At 43.7% G+C, this 23,278-nt stretch overlaps 8 protein-coding genes across 8 annotated transcripts; 4 read left to right on the top strand and 4 right to left on the bottom strand.

Moving 5' to 3' along the window:
- Positions 1-16: 16 nt before the first annotated feature.
- Positions 17-918, bottom strand: METBIDRAFT_105077 (uncharacterized protein). Its single transcript, XM_018853785.1, has one exon. It carries the CDS (start codon positions 615-617, stop codon positions 69-71), a length of 549 nt encoding a protein of 182 aa, XP_018713885.1. The 5' UTR covers positions 618-918; the 3' UTR covers positions 17-68.
- Positions 883-3,306, bottom strand: WAR1 (War1p; the record flags this gene model as incomplete). Its single annotated transcript, XM_018856914.1, has 1 exon — positions 883-3,306. The coding sequence occupies one exon, from the start codon at positions 3,304-3,306 to the stop codon at positions 883-885; it is 2,424 nt and encodes an 807-aa protein (XP_018713884.1).
- Positions 3,307-4,476: 1,170 nt separating this feature from the next.
- MNS1 (mannosyl-oligosaccharide 1,2-alpha-mannosidase) lies at positions 4,477-6,429 on the top strand (the record flags this gene model as incomplete). The annotated part of the gene is made up of 1 exon (XM_018856923.1): positions 4,477-6,429. One exon carries the CDS (start codon positions 4,477-4,479, stop codon positions 6,427-6,429), a length of 1,953 nt encoding a protein of 650 aa, XP_018713883.1.
- Positions 6,430-6,798: 369 nt separating this feature from the next.
- SKO1 (Sko1p) lies at positions 6,799-9,272 on the top strand (the record flags this gene model as incomplete). Its single annotated transcript, XM_018859434.1, has 3 exons — positions 6,799-6,810; positions 6,966-8,880; positions 9,130-9,272. The coding sequence occupies 3 exons, from the start codon at positions 6,799-6,801 to the stop codon at positions 9,270-9,272; spliced, it is 2,070 nt and encodes a 689-aa protein (XP_018713882.1).
- Positions 9,273-9,821: 549 nt separating this feature from the next.
- Positions 9,822-11,216, top strand: MSB1 (Msb1p; the record flags this gene model as incomplete). Its single annotated transcript, XM_018856699.1, has 1 exon — positions 9,822-11,216. A coding segment is annotated over one exon (1,395 nt), but the record flags the coding sequence as incomplete, so codon positions are not given.
- Positions 11,217-13,931: 2,715 nt separating this feature from the next.
- Positions 13,932-16,196, bottom strand: CTN1 (carnitine O-acetyltransferase; the record flags this gene model as incomplete). Its single annotated transcript, XM_018858526.1, has 1 exon — positions 13,932-16,196. One exon carries the CDS (start codon positions 16,194-16,196, stop codon positions 13,932-13,934), a length of 2,265 nt encoding a protein of 754 aa, XP_018713880.1.
- Positions 16,197-16,988: 792 nt separating this feature from the next.
- On the bottom strand, positions 16,989-19,169 carry CIS2 (gamma-glutamyltransferase; the record flags this gene model as incomplete). The annotated part of the gene is made up of 2 exons (XM_018858525.1): positions 16,989-18,680; positions 19,131-19,169. 2 exons carry the CDS (start codon positions 19,167-19,169, stop codon positions 16,989-16,991), a joined length of 1,731 nt encoding a protein of 576 aa, XP_018713879.1.
- Positions 19,170-20,780: 1,611 nt separating this feature from the next.
- METBIDRAFT_76420 (uncharacterized protein) lies at positions 20,781-23,181 on the top strand (the record flags this gene model as incomplete). The annotated part of the gene is made up of 2 exons (XM_018858523.1): positions 20,781-20,796; positions 20,975-23,181. 2 exons carry the CDS (start codon positions 20,781-20,783, stop codon positions 23,179-23,181), a joined length of 2,223 nt encoding a protein of 740 aa, XP_018713878.1.
- Between the last annotated feature and the right edge of the window lie 97 nt (positions 23,182-23,278).

Genomic DNA, 23,278 nt, shown 5'->3' with positions numbered 1-23,278 from the left:
CAAACAATTTCTTTCGCTCACAGAATTTGTTGGCTTAGCTATTCATAAACTGGTGCTCGTGACCAAGCTTAGTAATGAGGGTATTTCTGATGATCACATGGAGCGGGTGGGTCACCGGTTAAAGGCTCGTGGATCACTGTCCCCACATACCAGTATTTAGAACTGCGTTCAAAGTAGTCCTGCCAGCTCTGAATATCAGCCCTGGCCTCTTCAGGATCAAGACCCCGAATATCGTGAGTGAACTCGTCCTCTTTTTGAAAACATCCTGTGACGAATGCCCGCGCTGCATCTCTTCCACTAAAAAAAGCATAAGGGCCCTTTGGCCCATATATATGACGAGAGGCTGTCACATCATACACACGGCCACCAATACCAATATATATTGGAAGACTAGTATCGGTTCCATCCCGCAAGCGAAGCTCCTGAGGCGTAAGTGTAACTTGGCGGCCAAAAAGGCGATGCTTTAGATATCTTTGGTCAATATACTTGCCAGTGTAGCCCCATGTAGGAGATGATGTAAACCACCATGAGGCCAATGCGTTGATGAGTAAAATTCCAGCGAAAACGCGGACTATGTCCAAAACATTGAATCTTGTGCGAGATTCACTAGGGTTCATTGCAGAACACGCCAATTGAGAGACTATCTGGACTCTAGTTCATTAGATTGATTGGACCGCGCGAAGGTATGATCGATCGCACGTGTGACGTACGCGACTCTTGATATTTGGAAGCCAGACAGCGTCTATATCTTGCCAGACATGGTTTTTTTGTTTTATTCATGACAAAATAAACCCGCCACTGTTTACAAGTCAGAACTAAGTGATTATATCATTAGCAAATTAAGTGTTAGGCGTACATGTGAAATAAAGCAGAGCACGACTGCTAGCTGAATATATTATAAAGCACATTTTCTGTGCCGTGTGGAACATCTTGTGCAAAAGAGTACCTATCGGCATCAGTAGTCAATAGACTAGACCAAAACTCGTCATCTAACTCATAGATGTCTTTGTTCAGATCCCTGAACTCACTCGTGAGGTCAGTAGCTGGCGCTGCATCATTATGATTAATGGGGAGAAATTGTTGCGTATTAACCGGGAGTGGGGGCAACGGGAACACATCGCCGTTTGCAAGTCTGCCAGAAGATGGAGCGCCAATCCCCTCGCGCATTCTATTTCCTAGGTTGTTTCTAAGCTGAGGCATAGGTGGGAGCAGCTGAGAAATGTTTGTGACCAGAGATGTGGGCAAAGTTTCCGGATGTTTTGCTGTCTCCACAGTAAAGCCATTACTGGGAGGCAAATCCGGTTTGTTTGAGTTATCAGCCATATCTCCACCCTTTAGGGTTACACCATTTGTCTTGCTGTGTTCTGTAGCAGCATAAGATAATAAATCAAGATGTACTCCCCGAGAGTAGTTCTGCCCCATTTGATTTCCTTGAGATGAGCTGAGTATTGAGTGAGCTAATTTATTCATGTCTTTGTACTCGGGATTTGAAACTTGCGCCGGAATTTCGCTAGAAGTGCCATCCTCGTTGCGAGTAAGAAGCTCGTTGACCTGAGTTACATATGTCTGCACGAACAACCGAAGAACAAGCTTCATTTTCTTCATGAGGAAGTTCGTAGGATAGGCGATTGAAATTGCATTGATACGTTTGTGTAGATTCAGCACAGAGACAATTGCATAACGAGGAACCAAGTCTTTCTCAATGTTTGATGGCAAGGACAAGATAAAGTACCGTAGCCTCATAAGAATTCCAGCAGTGTAAATATATCTGGTAAAGTGAAAGAGCGGAAGCCCCGCTATTTGTTCATCTGTCAATTGGTTGAACTCATCCATTGCTTTGAGACAAGATGATGTGCATTGGGAAATTGTATTCAAAGTTCTTGTGGTGAGGTTCTCCGTACAATTTAAGCCCGTCGACCGCACCTGCAAGTCTTCGGACAGAGGCTGAGAAAGATAGGCCTCGATGGAATAGTAGTACGCCAACAAGATATGGTTATCTTTGGTCAATGTATTTCCTATTGCTCGTAACCTGGTGTTAAGATCAGTAATTGTGTATTCGGATATCTTTGGATTTGTGACAAAGCAATCAGGTGAATGAACAATGTGATGGACTTTTTCCAATTCTCGAGTAAGCCTCAGGAAAAGTGCTATATTTTTGTAATGCTGCCCCGGGTTAGATTCTAAGACTGAACAGCATTCCTCAACGTATGTCGTCCACTTCACAAAAATTGCCCGTCTGAGAATCAAGCAAAAGCCAACAGTACTGCAGTACAACGTCAAGATCAAAACACGGTATTCAATGTCATCAAACAGGGCTTCCGACTTCTTGATAGTCTTTGTCTCTCCAGAATATGTGAAAGATTGCCGGGATACTATGCCTAAGTCGTAGAGCAAAGTAACTGCCATCTGATTTAAGATATGGTATCGTCTTGCCTTGAAAAATTCTGGCGTGTTATACCACACTGACATAAGGATGAGACATTTGACCAACTCTACAGACTTCGAGCCGTTCACTAAAATTTCGCGTGTGACAGAAGTAGTAGCATGTTTCTCGAGAGCCAACGATTGCAGAAAACTTGAATCATCTTTGCGCACAATGGATGTAATTGCTATAATGACATTAAGCAAGAAAGGCTGTGTTTTCATCATGTCTTCAACGGACAAGTGCTCCGGAACATTGACATAAGGATGTGAAGAATACAAGACTTTCCGATATATATCAAGGCGAATCTTGGCAGAGTTTAAGTCGGTTATGCCAAGTGAGACGACATCAATAGGACCGACATGTTGCAATGTATTCTCTCTTAGAGTAGTATACTCCTTGATTTCGTCTGATATGTCTTTCAAAGATAAGTCACTTCCATATAGGAGGCCTAGTTCCTTCTCGAGATCATCCTTCGTCATGAAAGGTGGTGAAGGTGTGTCCAACGCCGATGGAGTGGAGTTTTGATTATTCAATCGACCATTATCGGCTCCCTTAGTACCTGGTATTTCTGAGGCCAGCCTCAGGCGCAAATACTTAACCTCTGACTGAAGAGCCACAATCTCCTTCTTAAGTTCGGCCACGGAATCTTTTTCAGGATTGTTAGCTGTTTTCTTTCTCCTCTTCTTCGGTTCAAGGAAATCAATTTCACATTCTTTCTTCGAGTTGAGACATCTTACGCAAGAAGATGCTGGATCGTCCTCGTCCACAGGAATGCATCTTACTTTTAAAGCATGGCAATGTTTGCACGCTCTGGACCTCCGTGACCTGCCGGATTTGTTGGTTGGTAACTGGTCACTACTTGCCCGAAAATCCAGACCCATGTCTTCAGGTGAATTAGTGGACATGATGGTCTGCAAAATTCAAGCGAGAATAGTTGAGGTTCCGAGAACCGTTCTTTCTAGTCGAAAGAGGCGGGCCCGTGAATTTGTCAAGCCGAGATTGAGAACGACTCTATGATGATTGAGGGGCCAAAACTGTTAATGTTTAGAGGCTTTGTGATAAGTTAATTGGTGTATTCCTCTTCCTTCAGAAGTTTTTAGAGGTAGTTCGGCATAGTTGTTCGGGCCAGATGCGACATCCATGCGATGTATAGAACATATGGGCGCTCGTATTTCAGTTTAAACTTGAATTATTGAGACATTTTCTAAAAACGCTCCTTGAGCAAACGATAATCTACAGTCACTTGATAATTGAAAAAAAGCTTCAGTTTTGGTTTATGTTTAAAATTTAGGAAAATTGGAAGCCAATATCGTAAACAATGAAATATCTATGCCGAGGGATCGGCTGTTTCGCTGCCGAGAGTAAGAGCATGAACTGCTTCCGGTATATCCACGAATAAAGTTTTGCGAATTCAGTAAAAAAAATTCATCACTAAAAACCAAAAAATGTCAATTCACCAAGGTTATTCAAAATACAAAAGAATCTTCTCTATGGTCCTATTTGTATGTGTATTTTTAGAGTGTCAAGCCGGTAGATTCCAAAGTCTGGTACAGCCGATCTAGAATTGCGTATTCCTTGACTCTCATATTGCCTCGACCGCTTTGTTTTTGATCTGAATCGATCCTGATTCCTTCATTGGAGCACTCTACTTCCTCATCTCCTTATGTCAATATAATCTTAAACGACCATAATTTTCATCAGATGAGTGCCATGTATGAGGGTACGGCGGTGCACAAGTTGGGGGCGCAGTTGTACCCTATTCTTGCGCGCGCAGAGACGTGAACTACAAACCATGAGAATACCTACAAAAATTTAACAAATTGAATGGTTTCAAAGCACTTCATCAAATATTGGCATCTGTTGCACTCCACCCGTTTTTCTGCTGCCATTAATGTAAGTACCTGATGCTATATATGTCCTAATCACCTCAAGTGCGGCTTCCAATATACCTCCATTCGATCAGTGCAGTAGAGGTCGCGCGACTCGCTCCTTCTGCAAAGGAAGAAAATGTGGTGTTAATTTGTCTCACCACAGCGGTACCAATCACACCGATGAATCCGTTTTTGCGAAGAAAAGGTGACTTCAATTTATACAGCCGGTCTTCTAAAAACCAGCCCCTCCCCCTCTACAAAGATAAACCGCCCTCGCAAAGATCTGCTTTCACACCATCTAAAGATCGTAAGAAATCGAAGAAAGTCATGCTTGCGCGTGCGGCCCTATCTTCAATTGCACTCTACATAGTGTATTACTTCTTCCTCGGCTCGGTGTCGCTTCCCACTTTCGGTCGTCTGCCCGCAACGTCTTGGCCGCAAGCTAAGCAAGAAGTACGGGAAGTATTCCTTGAGTCTTGGCGCTCATATGAGGAAAATGCGTGGGGAAAAGACGTGTTTCACCCCATCAGCGGGAAAGGAGAGAACATGGGGAAAAAACCCTTGGGCTGGTTCATTGTGGACTCCTTAGATACTTTGTGGATCATGGACTGTAAACCCGAGTTTGCCAAGGCCAAGGACTGGGTAAAAACAGAACTCAACTACAAGTTCGACTATGGGGTTAATGTTTTTGAGACTACCATCCGGATGTTGGGCGGGCTCTTGTCTGCATTCCACTTTTCTGATGATGACATCTTTCTAGAGCGAGCTGCCGAACTTGCCAAGGCACTAAAAGGTGGGTTCGATAGCGCTTCTGGTATCCCATTCTCGTCCGTGAACCTTTTGACGGGCAAAGGTATCAAGAACCATGTCGATGGCGGAGCATCTTCAACTGCAGAAGTGTCTACTTTGCAAATGGAGTTCCGATACTTGGCCAAATTGACTGGGGAGGAACTATACTGGACCGATGCCGAAAAAGTCATGCAAGTTTTGGATGGAAACAAGCCTGAAGATGGCCTTGTTCCCATATACGTTCACCCTGACACAGGAAAATACCGTGGTAGCTTAATTCGCTTAGGCTCGCGAGGCGACTCTTACTATGAGTATCTCTTGAAACAATTTTTGCAAACTAAAAACGAAGAGCCTATCTACTGGCAAATGTACAAAGAGTCCGTCGAAGGCGTAAAAAAGCACCTTGTTTCAAAGCTGAAGCCCAACAGTCTCACGTTCATTGGAGAACTTGAGAAAGGGATTGGTGGCCCGTTGTCCCCGAAAATGGACCACCTTGTTTGTTTTTATGGCGGACTTCTTGCACTCGGAGCCACTAATGGATTGACCTTAAAAGAGGCTCGAAAACTGCCCTTTTGGGACGATGACAAGGAAAGTGATTTTAAACTAGGCGAAGAATTGACTCATACATGCTACAAAATGTACAGCGAAGTTGAGACCGGATTGTCCCCCGAAATTGTTGTTTTCAACACGGACGTGGATAGTACTAAGGATTTCGATATTAAACCCGCAGACAGGCACAACCTACAAAGACCCGAGACCGTGGAGTCTTTCTTTTACTTGTACAAGCTCACTGGTGACGAGAAGTACAGACAATGGGGGTACGAAATATTTCGCAACTTTGTTACTCATTCCCGCGTGGAGGGAAAGGATGGAAAGGTCACTTACACGTCTTTGAAAGATGTGACTTCTACACCACCCAAGTATCTTGACAACATGGAGTCTTTTTGGCTTGCAGAAACTTTAAAGTACCTATACTTGTTGTTCGACGACGACAACAAATTACCTCTCACGGAGTACGTTTTCAACACAGAGGCACATCCTTTGCCAAAATTTGACATGAGTCCGTTGTTTAAAACCGGCTGGAGCAGGGAGGATGGCGACAAGAGAAATGAAAGAAAGTTTAGAGCCTCCGTCGGTTCTGAGGGTCTGCCTGAACCTTTGGCTGCGTCTGAGCCGCAAAAAATTGATAAGAAGAACCCGCCGAAAGCTGCTCCTGTGGCCAAGAAAGTGGATGATGAATTGACCGAAGAGCTTGCGAAAGATCCCTCAATCCAAGAGCAAGAAAAAAGCGACAAGAAAAAGGTAGAAGATGCATTGAAAGAGATTAAAGAAGTTATTGAGTGATTTGTAACATGGAACTTCGCGACTTTGAGCGCGGTGTCTACTACTGCGACCGGATTTAACATCTTTATACATATCCTGCATTGTTCAGATAAATAAACATGACTTGTGAGAATTTCTAACCTAAGTTTCTTAGACTATGAAGTTTTACGTCCTCAAATAACTGACATCGATGATGTCAAAGCTTAAAAAGGCCTTTGAACTAAGGTATTGGATTCAAGCAACTTCGGCGAAGGGACCTGTACGTAAGAATCAGCAATTACGACGATGCCGGCATGCGGGATCTCGACTAATGACGTAAGCTTGAACGGAACGAAAATACTCAGCAAGTCTCCGTGGGAATCAAACTAAGTTCGAGAACGACTTGACGTCATGACAAGCAATGTATGTATATGTGATAAAAGAAAAGCAGTTGCCATCGGTGGCACCCATGTTGTGGAAATATTTGTGCCTGGTCTATTTTAAGATTTAGACTTACAAAACTTTTCACAGCGTATCTCAGCTGAAACCTACGAACGCAACACACTAACACCTTCCAGCTGAAAACACCCTTGGATCTCGAACTCAATTTGTTTGAAAATTCCTTTGCATCTAAGGATCTCCTTCATGCACATACGGGGAAGAATGATGAGAAGCTTAACTCATCAGTGCCAGAGGTGTCTGCAAAGTCTACGGCTACAACTATGGTGTCTCCAAACTCACTGCTGATAGATAGAAATTCCGCTCTGGGGACGTCGTCGGAAGTTCTAGAGATCAGGCCTCAACATTCTGTGGCTCCCATGGATGCTGAATCTACCGAAACCAATGGAAACGCCACCCTGAATCCACAAGATCAGCAGCCAGGGACAGGAGCGGGTAGCAACAAACATAATCTTCGACTTCTGAATTTCGGCAGCGTAAACAATGAGCGTTTACCTGTTCTCACGCCCCCTGTATTCACTCCTGGCGGCCGCAGGCTCCCACCTATTCATCTACTGCCCGGGCTTGGGATGGCCAGTCCCGGGACGCCCGGATCAAACTTATGGAGCAGTTTGTTGACCGCCACTAATGGTGTGGGCACAGGGAACACGAGTGAGCAGCATACGGGTCAGTACGCGCAACCAACCTACCCTATGTACATGCGTAAATCTGGCACTATAACTACCGAGTCCAACCTCCGAACTGGATTGACACCCGGTGGTATGAACCACGCTGGGTTCAACTTCAATCTTCCAGACGCTATGGGCAACGGCCAAATGACTCCAGGCTTGCAAACACTTTTGGGGCTTGTGAACAATCCGCACGTCGACCAAAACGGGCACTCTGTGCCCCATGTGCCAGCTGCTAGCAGTAACAACGGCTCCGTTCCGACGAACACGGCTGCAACTTTTCCGAATCAATCTTCTTCTACGAATACAGAGACACACCCAACTATTCCAGAAGAGAAATCGACTGAAAAGGATGAGGTAGCGGCTTCGAAAAGTGACGCTCCCCTGAAATCAAAGAAACGATCTCTCAAAAACGATGCTCAAAAAACTGAGGCTAAGGCCCAAAAGACTTCAAAGACAACTCCAGCAACAAAGGTAAAAACAGAGGCCAGAAAAGAGACCAAGGAAGCGAAAACTGAAGACGACGAGCTTGACGAAGATGAGAAAAGAAAACTCTTTTTAGAAAGAAATAGGGTTGCTGCCTTGAAATGCAGGCAAAGAAAGAAACAGCAGCTCAACAAAATGGAGAGCGAGTTAGCCTTCTACTCTGATGGGTATCGAGACTTGACTGCACAAGTGGCTCAGCTCCGAGGCCATATCCTGATGTTAAAGGGTATCTTAATCAACCACAAAGATTGTCCTGCGCTCCTGAATTCCCTTGGGGGATACCAGCAACTTCAGAATATTATCTCCCAATCAGAGTTTCTTGCCCACGGCGGCAAGAATCCAGATCCAACTTATTCGGCGCTACCAACAACTGTTCCTCCTATCATGAACAATCCACCTCCTCCTTCGAAACCGGTTGAGCTGATGGTCATGAGCGGTCTGGAACATTTGAATCCTGGTGTTCACAACATAAATGGTTTGAACAACAGCAACATGAACACCAACAACTTGAGTGTTGATGGTTTAAATGCTAGTGGTTTGAATGCCGGTGGTTTAAACACTGGTGGTGTAAATACTGGTGGCGTGGTCAATGATCTTCATGTTCATGACAGTCATGACTTGACTCACGGGGCCAATGTACCCAACCACCAGCACAGAGACCAAATACCATATGATACTGGTTTGGTGATGAACAGGCAGTTCTCGCAGGCAAACGGTCATCATACAGGGCTAGGCGTGCAGCCGAATGATAAGGGCAATCTTCGGCCTGTAAACAGTACTTCGAATCTTCAGCATGTCAAGCAGGAGACGCAAATCTCAGGATATGATCTACGTCCCATTGCTAGCATGGCGGATCTACAGCACCACAATCCTAATTCTGGTATGTTGGCGCGACAATTCCAACTATAAGGACCAGAGAGAGTAAAACATAGAGTTTATTTATTGTTCACGGGATCTCTATATTTCCAGACTTTTTTGACCTGGGCCACAAGAAAAATTTTCCAATTCTATCCATTTGTTTTTATCTTAATTCGGAAAGTAGAGAGTACCTTGTTTCATTCTGAAGTACACTCAAATCAAAACTGACATGTGTTCGGCGCTTTCAGTTACCAGAGATTAATGTGTGTAGAGCGCAAGCAAATCTGCCGCGGAATTATTTTTCCCAGCAGTGCTCTAGATCACATTCAAGATATTGAATACATCTCCAGAAGAAGTAAAATTCTGATCCTGGGAATGCGCAAGACGCCTAGAACACTTCCATTTCCTGTCTAATATAGTTCTTTCCAAGAATAATAAGGACGAATTCTCAAGCCCAAACCATTTATCCCCCAGTAAAAAATATAGGTGATGGCTGAAAATATTGTATCTTGCGATCAAGTTCTTGTTGATTATTCTACAAGATGCATCAGTCTTATTCTAAGCCATGCGCGCGTTTTCCGCTTTTTTTACTGTTTTTTCTAGTCAGGCCTTCTCACAGACTGCGCCATTCAATATTTGCAATAGGTTTAGAGGGTGAACAAAAAAGCTCTATGCCGCATAGACTCAAGGAGCCATATAGCACATTAAATGAGTACATAATATGCTGTATCTGTGTCATCTCTTTATTTTCTCGACCCGCCTAATCAAATGTATTCAAGGCCGTCCTCGTAATAGTGCGCCAGATTCCTCGCTACTCTATGCCTTATGCCTGTCTCGTAGCCAGTGGCTTAGGCTCAATGAGTAGTTTTACGTCTTTCATAAACCAACTCAACATCAAGAGACTCTTCTAGGACACTTCTGGTCTGCTTGCATCTTGATCTACTGTACATATTGGTGCCAGCCATGGCTAAAGATTACGACCTTGATCTCCCCGTGCTCCCCGCAATGCACGAGCGGAATCATCAACTGATTTCAGATAGCCAATTAACCCGCCGAAAGCTTCAAGGCCTTCTCCATATCATGACTGCGGAGCTCAAAGCTCGTGGAACTAAAACACCGCATATTTTCCTCCCTTTTCGTTCGCGTGTGGATGATACAAAGCTCAACTTGTTGCTCCGACGGATCTTCCCAGGTGGAGTGATGGTGGATACTTCCCAAAAGGCTATTGTGCGCACGATTTTGAACGATTTTGATGAATTCACGCTCATCTGTGGCCTTAAGTACCTCTGGTGTAGGCTACCGAATAGCGAAATCATCGGATGGCCCGTTTATCTTGAGTTTAAGCGGAAGGAGCATGAAGCAGGGTACCCAAAAGATGCATTCTTGACGATCATGCCAAAATGCCTTCTGTCATCGTCACATGCGTCCATAGTGTATGACTTTTTGGACCTCATGATAAGTATTGCCTCAAACTCTCAGTATAACCATCTCAACGGGAGAAAGGTCGCAAAAATGGCCAGTATCTGGGCTTTCAGAAGCAGACCTTCATCCACGTCAGCATTCTACGACGCCACTTTGATATCCGAGAGGGACTTTCTAGACGGTCTTGAAGCGTGGAAGCAAATGTGCAATGGCTTGTTTCATCTTCTCCTTTCGTTCTTGCGTGCAATGCTACCGGACACAGAAGCAGATACTTTAAATCTTCCCAAGACGCTTCAATCCTTGCTTATAACAAACTCTTATCCGCCACCAGAGAACAGCAACTCCGTCAAGTCAGTAATTACCATACCTTGTGTAAGCGTGCGCTCAACCCGAAAATCCAAAGACCCATATGAGCTAATCAGCAAAGTTCGACGCTCACTTTCATTCGATAAGAAGGACTTTTTCCTCTCGATCGAAAATTTTACCATTTTGAAAAACATTTTTCAAAAGCCGTCTACTGCTGATATTGTCTCTACGTTCTCTGAGGAATCAAGGCGAGTTATTTCACGCTTGACTGCCGATCCTATCCCCTCTGAATTTGGTTTATATCCTGGGTGGGCCCAAGAGTCTTTAGATTTGGAGGAACCGGATATTCCTTTGTATTCAGAAGTGAGAATCACGAGTGTCACTCTCCAAGACTACTTTATCTGGACATGGCTCTCCTCCTTAGGTTCTGACCAGACCTCAAACATCAAATCTATATTTGGCCGCTCAATTGTGGTCGAAGCTGGATTGCGTGGCTTTCAGAAGTGGATGGTCTTGTCTGAAACCACCATTCAACCTGAGGAGTATATTTCCATTTTCAAGTCCCCGAAGAAAGATGTTTTTGCTGATTCTCCTAAAAAGTGCCCCTTGCCACCTACACCCAAACAATCGCACCTTCCCAAAGTTCGTCCAGACGTCAATACCCTAAAACTTCAGCAACCACTTCCCCCACCTCCAGTTCCATTGAAGGAAGCACATCTTCCACCAGCACGTCATCGATCGCCTCTTCCAGATTTGTCCTTCTCAAATGACCAATTTTCATTTGACGATCATGATTTCGAGAGCTATAGATATGAGAAAGCTCGTTCCCCTTTGTCTGACCACAGTGATGGGTTCTCCCAAAGCTTCAGTGAGAGAATGGTTTTTCCTCCCAAAAAGGGTACAAACAGACCTCCACCCCCACCTTTGGAAGTGCCGCGAAAGCAGGCGGACATCCCAAGGAAGAAATTTCCAAAGAATTCAGAATCCCAAAGGGCTGGCGGAAAACATCACGACCAGAAGTATGGAAATGCTTTCGAAGGATCTGATAATAGTGAAATAGACGTGTCAAAACCGCCTGGAACCCAAGAACAATATCAAGAACCGTATGAAAGTTATGATACTGTGTTTGATTATACCCAAAAAGATGGAACCTCCGAGCCTTTTGACAATTATTTGGTACTTGAGGAAGCTAATCATCGGGGGCTGAAGCCAATTGGACATAATCAGAGAACCCATAATGATCTGCCAATGGTAAGATATCATGATCACCCGCATGATGATTACTTCCCAGGACGCGACAAGGATTTACCTGCTCTTCATTCGCCTCCAGATACTATCGAGAATCAGCAAAGTTCGGCTTTGCTTTCACCACTGACATCTGTAGCTATCACAGCATCAAATGAGTATGTTGAAGGTTACAAAACTGGGGATTACAGTCAAAATCATGTTAGCTTGGAAGATGGAGAGAATTCTTTCATGCCGCAAAAGGATCCGGAGTACGCGTATCATCGATCTCAAAAGCATTCATTGGATCAATCGTACCCCGATAAAGATTTTACGCAACCATTATTTGCATCAAAAAAGTCTGATCCCACGGGAAGAAATCAAAAAGATTTCAAAACTGACATCATCCCTTCAGCAGATCTAATAGAGGCAGAGAATAATTCAGTTTCTGAAAGAAGAGAGGAGAAAAAGAAAAAGAAGAAGCTGAAAAGAAAAGATTGGGAGCTAATGATGGGTAACATTCCCGATGGCCCTCCTCCCTCTTTCATAAATAACCAACCAGAATTCTCCGTTATCCTGGAGTCTGACGATTTGTATCAACATGCAAGTGCTACTTCTGTAAGTCAGCCAGCTGAGCAATATTCTGGATATGTCAATGATGATGCAGCTCCGCACGTTGTACAGAATTCCAGAGACAATGCTTTTATTGCAAGTGGGTATGACACCTCGGGCCCTGAGTTTCATTTGAGTGTCCATCCCGAATCACCAGATCTAATGGACAGATCTCACCAAAATTCCATGGAAGCAAAGCCGCAAACACACCATGAGACATCTTTTTTCGAACGTTCTCAGTCGAGAGAAAATGCTTCGATCACTCAACAAGAACTCAAAGATCTTTCTTCCAACGACCAGAATCAAGTGCACTTCATCCAAAATGATGTACATCTCGCGACTAAAAGTTCAGTCAACGAGCAACTTTTGAACCAACATCACACTGGGCAATCAGCAGTATCTCAAGTGGACGTGAAATCAACAAACTACACACCAGTCTCGGGGAATTATGTTGATGAATCTGTTTATGATGGTGGCACTGTGAAGATTTTGAGAGATGAGGATCAGCCAAATGGGGAATACTCTCGTATGAATAATAAATCAAGAGGTGAAACTCCTTTTGAAAATCCACCAGGTGAGCACATTGTCCAAGCCGAACAAAGTAACCATGGCCAATATCCATCGGGGTTATCCCATAATCACCGATCTGAACATTATCATGCAGACATTTTATCTTCGGTGGGACAGTTTAAAGGACTGCAAGCTAAAAGTGCCGGACTCCGGGTTGAGTCAGGTATAGTGTCCCATAGTTCTCAGAATGACACCTCAGACTTTCATTCAACTTTTGGTAAGTCACGATCACCATTGAGGCAGGCTGATTCATTGCCAGAACAACCCATACCAGGACAACCTGTGCCAGCCCAACCCATGCCAGCTCAGTCATTGCCAGCTCAGTCATTGCCAGCTCAGCCATTTCCAGGACAGTCATTTCCAGGACATTCAATGACAGGACATTCAATGACAGGACAGTCAATGACACCTCAAACCATGCAATCCCACTCGATGCCAGCTCGGTCAACACCAGCGCAATCAATGCCACCTCAGCCTATGCCACTCCACTCAATGGCACCACAGCCAATGCCACTGCACTCAGTGGCACCTCAACATGGGTATTTTCGTCCCTCGCCAGCAATCCTGGGTCAACCTCAGTATCCACAGTCTGGCCATCCCCAAGGACATCATACACCCCAATTTTATCAAATGTCACCTCAGAGTTTCTATCTGCATCCACCCCAAGGACATGGGTATGCTTCACCTCCCACGATGCACTACCCGCCACATGGAAGACCTTACTATCCCCAAAACTATCAAACAAACGCTCCCCCAGAAAGAGGCAAACCTTCTGCGAGTGAATTAACAATGATGAACATGCCAAGCGCAAATGCTTTCAAAAAAAATTCAAAGCCAAACAAAGCTAACTTAAGGGCTGCTTTGAATCAGGGAACATTTGGAATTTAGATATGGTAGCATAGTTGAATAAATAAATTGTGTTTGAATATGTAATATTTCCTAATACTCCGAAAGTCTGAGCTTGCGCTCGATATCTCTAACGGAAAACTGGCTGACCAACTTCCCTAAGAAAGGTGGCTCTGGTGTTTCGCCTCGCGACTTTATTTCGTCATCCCCAATATCGAAATAGCCGTATCCTCCAAACAAAGTGTTCAATGGCTCACGTCTCTTCGGAATTGGCGCTCTGGTCACAACTGGTGGTACGGAAGAACTGTATCCACCAGATTCAATCTTGGTATCAATAGGTGCCACCACATCAGATTTGCTATTCACCTCCTTGAAGATCCTGTAGATCTCAATCAAATAGGACTCAAGCGTGACCAAGAAACGTTCAGTTTGTCTGTGTTTGGATGAAGCACAAATGGAGATAGAATCATCCTTGATGATATATCCAATACCAAACCCATTAGCGCTGACTGGACCAAAACCGAAAAGTCTTAATGATGGGTTTCCACAGTTTGAAGTGGAAAGAATTGTATTGTTCAATTTGTCCCAGCCATTGTCGGCAAAAATCTCAGGCAACTCTCCCAAAATCACATTGGAGCTCTCGTGATCATTCCCACCCACAGTATGTTCAGATGAATCGCTCTCAGTCTCTGTAGTAAATGTGGCACGGCTGTCAGTTTCGTCCATTCTTGTTGCCGTTATAGACTCTTTCCCTTCAGCTTGTGCCACGTAGCGTTTCCAGATGCAAAACAAAGCAAACAAATGTCTATCGACACCCTCTCCAGCAGAGCACCTCTTTGTTTGCTCAGTATGTTTCATACAAGCATCTGAAAGCACTTTCAACTTTTCTTTATCAGGGAAATTTGGGTCAAAAAACTTTCTGACAAAGAAGTTAGATTCTTGACTCACAGTTCTGATAGCTTCAGTTCTCCCATGAAAGAAGTTTTTCGTCATTGCTGGTTCGTATGTGCACTCGACCTTCCCATACAACGCATAGTATGAGGCTTGGAATGCCATTTGCACGAATGCGTCAGGACTGTACTTCATTTTCTTTATAGTGAATGAACCATAATTCTTGAACTCCAAGTGTTTGAACTCGTTTTGGTTGATCAAATCCGAGAGTCTAGTCTCTCCGAATCTTAGAGCAAGAGACAAATTTGAGGTGAGATCCCATTCAAGTTTTCTTGGAATTGTGACAAAATCTCCATTTTCGGCAATGCTCTTGGACTTGTGATCTGTCCATAAGGATGGAGTGTTGGAATTTATAGACTGCGCAAACGACAAAATCGAGTCCGTGTATATGTCGCTGACGAATCTCAAGACTGTATGTCCATCAACACCAGTGTGCTCAAAGTTAATACCAGCTTTTCCGTTCTGAGTGACAATGATTTGCAACTTATCGTACCATCTATTGGTACAAGTCCCTACTTGCACACCCTTGTCGAGGATTGAAAGCCCACACAACATATTCTTCGACAACTCACTCAAGTCATTCAAGACAATGTCATCCAAGCAAATCACAAACAAAGCTGAGTCAATGATAGACAAAATTTCGTTGTTGTTTTTGTTTTCGGTAATAGTGGGGGACGCCCGGATTTGCGCCCAAATTCGTCTATTCTCTGTAGTCAAAACACCGAAAGACGACTTGGCAACCTCATTGATAGGTGTTTTCAAGGAGTCATTAATGATAGAGGTGAAGTTCACAATCAAGTCTTGTTCCGTCATAAGCAAGTTGTTCTGGTCATCCAAAACATCAAACCAATAAAATTGAGATTTGCTCATGACAATAATGTGGTTTGAGTTCGGGTCACTTTGCATCACACATCCTTCAGCCGTCGGGATCCGCGAAGCTCCGAACAACTTTGAGTATTGGTACATGCAAAGAGGCTCTCCGTTTCTTTGAGTGTCAACTGGAAAAGTTTCGTTCTTCAAGGCCTGGATGAATTTCAAAGAAGAAACCGTTAAGGAAACCGCACGTTTAACCTGGGGATTAACGCACGTCGCCTCGTTATTGAATGGATCGTCTTCCAAAAGAAAAAAGGGATTCAAGTTGAGCACCACAGGGGAGTCATAGTTCAAGTATGAGTCATACCAAAATTGCTCAATGTATGAGTTTCTGGACTCTGCGTAGCTCCGCAATTCAGTGTCCAAGTACCGGCCAATTCCTCTTTTCAAGAATTTCTGTACTGCTTCCACTGTCTTCTCGTGCTCCTTTTCCGTCTGAAGCGGCTTTAATACATTCAAGTAGTTGCTGCATGTCTTTTCCAAATCTGGAATTGGCAATTTCTTCAATTTATCTTGGTATTGGAATGTGGTCATGATTTCGAAGGTTGGGGTAAAAAAGACGAGAACAAGTGAAGACTCCGTTGCAGAAATAAATAAGGAATAAATAAGGGGTTTTTCAAAGAAAAACAAGATTTGCGGAAGAATGTATGGGCTAATAAATAATTGAACGGGGTTTCGAAATGAATTGAGGCAATAAGGTAGAATTGTGGTGGGGCGGGCCCAGATTAAATACCCGAGTGACCGGACCACAGCTCCGAAATCTGGGGAGGGCAGTTCATGCAGGCTCCATCCTGTACTTTCCGAAAACCCGCAGATTTTTCCTCGGAGTTTGATGCCGCAGTATCAGACCAATGGGAAAGAAGGGAAGTGAGTGAACGTGCCGACGGGTTCCGTTGCAACACACATGAACATCTTTCTTTTTTTTTATTCAATTAGTTAAAAATGGCACATTTCTTCATTAATTTCGAGTTGTGTTGTACACTTGCAGGTGTCTCTTTACCAAAACACGAGAGTAGTTTGTACACCCTTTAACCAGCCGTCGAAAACACCCCCACAAATCATACTGCATGCAGGGGTGAAAGCTCCGTCCGCCCGCACTAGCGTCAATTTGTCTCAAATGAGGTCATGCCGGCCATCCGTGATGTGTGCTATTTCCGAATCTGTGATTGGGCTCTCCTTGACACCAAATGAAATTCGAATGTTTCATCTGAAATTCTGTTTGTACAATTCATATGAAAAAGAAAAAAAAAAACATTTGGAATGGCCGAAACATAGATATTGACTGAATTTCAAGAATTTGCCAGCCACTAGCTGATTGCCCTAAGACTAGTAGCCGCTAGCCTGCCCGCGCTTGCGCCAATAGTCACTGACGCCTTCCCATTGGCCATTTACCCGTTTAATGGCATTCATTGCAGTGAGCGCGCCAGATTCGTAAAGAGTGTGATTCTTCTTCTCCAAAGCTGATGCAATTTGGAGAGGCATGTATTCCCCCTCGAAAAGCTCGATATTTTCCACCATGGTACACTCTGGAATAAGCTGGTGATGGATTCTTGGCAAGGCTATGGTTTCAAGAAGTGGAATATTCCAATAAATGATTCGCACAATAGCCTGAAGTATTGCTGTGGAAATTCTGGAACCCCCAGCGCAGCCGAGCGTAAACTCAATTTCGCCGTTTTTCTTTACGATGCTGGGTGCCATCAGTGAAAGAGGACGTTTATGTGGACCAACGAAATTGAGAGTAGACGGCGACAAGTCAAAGGCATTTCTTCTATTCGGTTGGGAGAAATCGTCCATTTCATTGTTCAAGAATATTCCTGTGCGATTATCATAGACCAGTGAGCCGAAAAGCAAATTCACAGTGGTTGTCATACCGACCGCCCCGCCTTCTTTGTCCACAATGGAAAAATGGGACGTTCCGTGCTTCCCACTGATTTCATATAAAGGCTCATAGTGTTTCCACGGAAAAGTTCGATCATCAGAGTACTTTTTCTGGTGAATGATATTCTCGGCCCACTTCTGGTCCCCATACCTCTCTACAATTTCTTCGTAGTAGGTTTCGTTCACATCTCCTAGATTTGATCTAGCTGCTGCTGCCCACTTCATTGCTTCGATGAGGCGGTGTGTTTGAAGCTCGGGTTGCTTTCCTAACTCCTTGGAATGAAGATCAAGAGTAGAATAGAAATTAAGGCCAGCTACCAACGCAATACCGGAAGAAGCGCCTTTTGTGGTAAGGATCTCGTAATGTTCGTCCTCGTGTATGAATTCATACAGAAGAGCCTCTGATACATTCACGGAGTAGCTGGCAAAATCCAGCGTTTCGATAATCCCGCCTAGCTTTCTACTTGCATCAACAAGACTAGGCGCTATAGGACCTTCAGGGTCATAGAAAGCATCTGCCGAACCATTTTGGGCAATTATGCGGAGAGTTTTAGCAAGGGCAGGACGCTTCAAGCGGTCTCCTATCTCCACCAACCCAGAGCCTCCTTCTTTGAAAACGAAATCCCACGAATCCTTCAAAGCCTGAACGCGTGAAAGAAGCATTTCATGTATTTTGTAGAGTGCTCTGGTCCATATTTGGGGGGCATCCCAGCCTTCCTCGTTCAATTCAATTACTGGCTGAAACAACTCCGCCCATGTGAGGTTGCCTGATCCATGGAGCGAAAAGAGCTCATACAAGCCTGCCAACTCCCCTGGAACTGCTACTGCCAAGCCGCCAAACTGCGATAAAAGAGGTATGCCTTGATACATGTTTTTGTGTGCTTTTGCCGGAGCTATTTCTCTAGCATCGATGGAAAGAGACTCGTTTCCTTTTGTACTGACAATATAGCTTCCGCCACCAATGCCCGAAGAATGCGAGTTGATACTACCGATACAGAGAGCAACAGTGACAGCGGCGTCTGCGGCGTTTCCGCCTTTTCGGAGGATGTCCCTGCCCATTTGAGAGCAAAGAGGGACATCGCATGCCACCATTCCATGTACACCTACAGCAAGATGATCCTTCGAAGGGTTCAAATCGGGCTGGCCAAGATTATCTCCAACAGGATCATTTTTATTATCAAGCAGATATTTTTCTTGAGATCCCAGAATAGCAAAATGAAGAGCTTGCTGGTCACTAAATTTCGGCACAACTATTGCCTGACAAATCCCGCCTAAAGCCACAAGATAGGTGGCAACTGATAAGCAAGAGACGTTTATATGGTATTGTGTTGACGAACCACGCGGTGATGTAAATGGAATATGCATTGCTGGAGTTCTGGAGGAACTATGTACTAGCGAGCAGATTCCAGAGCCAGCGAAAAGGTGATATATAAGGTGGGCAGGGTCACCTTTTCATCGTCTCCAGTCCAGTCCACTGTGTGCACCCACTAGGTGACCTGCATCGGCACGGGTGCGGGCGTTTTTTCGCTTATCTTCTCTTTGACAGAATAGAAAGTCATCACCTCACCGCATGAAATAAATCCGATTGACCTTCGCTTTCATGTCACCATGAGCTGTGGACTGCTGCATTGGACTCGTATAACTCTTGATGTTAATTAAAATCAATATTGCTCTCTAAAGTTTTGAGTTCATCTGATCTTGGATACGCATAGAGAGCAACGTCAAGAGAAGATGCAGGTCTTGTAAATGTGGATTACTAAAGCAAACAGGGAAAAGGTGCTTTTCAAGTTTGCGGTGAGAAGCTACATTTTTTCTTAAAAGTCTAGGGCCCTTCAGTTAATCCGGGTGTCAATGATCGTATCGGTCATTTGGCCTTGTTTTTTTTTTTTGGATTTAGTAGGAGCTGCCCTTCACAAATAGTTCATTCCGGTTTTGTAGAACTTGCTCCAGTACTGCTAGCAGCTAACTATAATTTCAGCATACAAGTCCTTTAAAATACGACTTTTTATCGTTGTGAGATAAATTACAAGCTTACTTATGGTCAACTCCGTTCATATGCCTCACACTTAGAATTTGACACTCAACCAAGCATTTTCTTGATCGAGTTCATCCGCAATAATCACACGCGTTTTTGTCCATCAGCATAGAGAAGTAGTATGTTGGCCCAAGTGATCGATTCCATCCCTCTTTGCAAAACCCCCGCCATATTTTTATGATCCCGTTTCCATTGTTTTGTCGCGTCTTGCCAATGTCTAAGCAACATGGTCCACCTAGTGTCTAGTTTGACAGCAAATTTGCATCACACCTGTCTTCTATGTGAAGTGTACATGGAAACTTCTTTCAAACAGCCCAAAAAAAGGTCGAGTTCTCCGCTGCGCCAGTCATCATCGGTTGTATTCCGGCAAACTTCATTCATTTATCATCTTTATTTTGGATATTTTTTCCCCGAAAAATTACTCGGAATCCAAGTAAGATGCGACTACGTTGAGGACCTTGCTTTTGTTTTAAAATTGGCTTGCTCGTGACAACCCATCGGTTTGTAAGATGATGCTCTATTCTGACATGCTGTGCGATGTGCTTAACTTCTGACAATAATCGCTAGACTTTGCGCCCCGGCTATCATCCTGATCAACAATGCACTAGTTTAGCTCGAGTAAGAAGGCTTGTTGAGCAATTATTTTGCTGGGAAGAGGTCACAACCAGTTATATCTATTCATCGTGCCACATACAGGAATTGACATACACCTGCTCTGATGGTAACAGAGCCAAACCGAATATTTCCGATGCACTCATAAGTAGCACCTTTCTGGGTTGTCGCTTTTAGCAATCTCTCAAAGTCAGTCATTTTTTTTTGGTTTTGTTTTGTCTTATTGTGCATACAATAAACAAGTACGTTCGCATTTGGAACAATCAATATGTTTGAAGGTGTAAACGAAGCAAGTGGTTCGATTGCCAGCTTCTTCGAATTGCCCAAGTAGTTTTTGTTTCCCAGTACTTTCTTTTTTTTGCAAGTGCAAAATTTTGAATGAGTATCAATTTTGTGAAATATAAAACTTAAGCTTTATGGATTTTGGATTCCAAAGCTACCCCCAAAGCTCCAAATGATAAGAATTGCGAATTGAGAAGGGGGAGAAAGAAATTGGAAAGCCTTTTCGGTACATGCTTCATAAAGCCTTACAACAAGAAAACCAGCATATACGGGAACAATAAACAAAATTTGAGAAAAGGAACTTTTTCGGGATGCGTTCCGATTTTAGCTTGCTGGAGCATAATCCCGGTGGATCCCATCTAGGCTCATCTCATTGTGTATCGGATCCTGCACCCGATCTATATATATTCAAGGTATTATCAGAAAACCCAAAGTCTTGATTGTGGCACACTAATGTCAGACGATCTTTCAGCTGTGTCTCCTATTGCGCTGGCTCGCAGTCAAGAAAGCCGGAGGCAGGACGATGACCTGCTTATCAACTCTATCTTACCATCTTATCATATGTTCGAGTCGACCATTTCCAAGAAATTGATACCAAATGAGGAAAACTTCAAGGAAGACCCCCCACTTTACGAGATGTCTCCGTTGAATTCAGGAGGAGTGACTCCTGTTCATACAACACTACCTCAAAATCCCAGTCTTTTGTCGTTTCCGTTCCCCGCAATGCCCGAATTGGAGGAGGGAATCACCCAAACTTTCAATCAAAACTCAGCCGATTACTGGGAATCCACAGTTCTAGCCCACGTACACAACTTGGACAATTTAGCAGAGTCAAATAACCCCATGGCAAATAACTTGGATATCAAGGTCTTCTTTACTGAAGAGGTTTGCCAAAAGGGTGTTATTCCTAATTTAATTGACCCATCACATACCGAATATAAACAAGGGGACTATATTCATGGATACGTAACCATTGAAAATCAGTTCAAGGAGCCAATACCATTTGATATGGTCTACGTTGCTTTCGAAGGTATACTCTGTGTGGTTCAGCTGGGAAATGGCGCGAAAGACTCTCTTAATCCACCCACGGTCGTCAAATTCTTGAATATGCTCGACTTGTTCGCATCCTGGTCTTATGCGAACATAGACCGTCTTGTTACTGACAGTGGAGACCCTCATGATTGGTGTGAAGGCGATACAGATCCATGGGATTATACACAACTTTCAATTGACGTTAAGAGGCTATTTCGGCCACATACCACCTATAAAAGGTTTTTCTCGTTCCGCATTCCAGAACGTCTCTTGGATGACAATTGTGATGCTCATAATTTGGATGCTCATTGTACCTTACTTCCTACTCTAGGGAGAGCGTTCAATTTGAGCTCATCGAAACGCTTTCCGATACATGATGAAAATCAGATCAAAGACTTGTCTTTCATGGACTCCTTTATTGGCTATTCTGTGTCTGCCAGAGTCATGGGACGTGCTTCACAGTACAATCATAAAGTCGATAAGGATAAGTATGTCTTAGCACGGGAAACAAGCGTTCCTTTACGAGTGCTTCCTTACTCTGTGTTTCCAGAATACAAGGAAGTTTATGAACTGAAGATTGACGCATATTACCGGGCATATTTAAAGACAGTCGAACAAAAAATTGAAGAGGGCATGCTAGTGCGTGAAAGAATGAGACTTGAAGCAAAAACTGGGTCTTCTTCGCTTCCCTTGACCCCGTTTAATCTGACCACTTCACGAACGTCTACATCGGGTGCACTGGTCGTAGACAAACTAAAGCATATGTACATATGTTCTGGAAGTTATAAAAAGGGTCACAATATCAAAGCTTCTGGCACAAAATTTTATCAACACGTCAGTGCCTACCGCAAAAAGACCATCACCGGGTTTTCCAAAATATTGGGCACGATTTCTCTCGCTACACCAAAGGCCTCGCTCAAGATTCCATACGTGCCTCCCCGGCAATTCCGGAATCCATTGCAGGGCTACAATACAAAAGTTAGAGTGCCAATAGAACTTTCTTATGCATATGATTTGCGTGAAGGGAAGCAAACGCCACCCGAACCAAGGTCCATAACTTGTGATTTGTTGCTGATTACCATTCGATCGAAAAAGCATCCAATTCCAATTGAGTTCAGTCACGATATGTGCTTCTTTGACGAGTACGTAGATGACATGGGGCAAAAGAAATCCGATGAATTGGAGTCTTTCGAGACCATAGTAATCAAAACCTTTCAAGACCACTATTGTTCTCTTGTGTCCTTAATGAAGGAAATCGGATTCAACAACGACGCTTTTAGAGTGGAGACTCTGTTATTTAAAGGCATCAAAAGTTTGGCTCTGGTTCAGACAAAAAAAATCAACCTAGCAGTTCCAGACGTAAAAATCATGCATGAAAATGAAAAGGGCGCAGGGAGCTTTCTGAACTTCGCTGCTGTGCCGTGGGAACAGGTTCAATCACAAGCTGATCAGACCTACAATATTGCTTCCAAAAACTGTATTCTTGATATTGATTTTGAGAGCTGTCACTTGAAAGGAGCCCCAGAAATTGCGCCAGGACTGTCTGCGTTTGACCTGTTATGCTTAGTTCCTGATTTCCAGACTTGCCATATGTCAAGGCTTTACTTTCTCCGTGTTACCGTAAGGCATAAGAACGGAATTCTGCAGGCGGTACATGTGCCATTGAATATTTTTCAGTAATGAATATCATTTAAACTTTGAATACCTTTTTCCATGGTCCACAGTTTGAGTAGATTGCAAACATCGAGCAACAGAGCTTTTTTTTTTTTTTTTTTTT

This window comes from Metschnikowia bicuspidata (assembly GCF_001664035.1).
Source record: "Metschnikowia bicuspidata var. bicuspidata NRRL YB-4993 chromosome Unknown METBIscaffold_1, whole genome shotgun sequence".
Taxonomy (NCBI): Eukaryota; Fungi; Ascomycota; class Pichiomycetes; order Serinales; family Metschnikowiaceae; genus Metschnikowia; species Metschnikowia bicuspidata.
The sequence above is the reverse complement of the archived record's forward strand: the minus strand, read 5'-3'. Positions and strand labels throughout refer to the sequence as shown.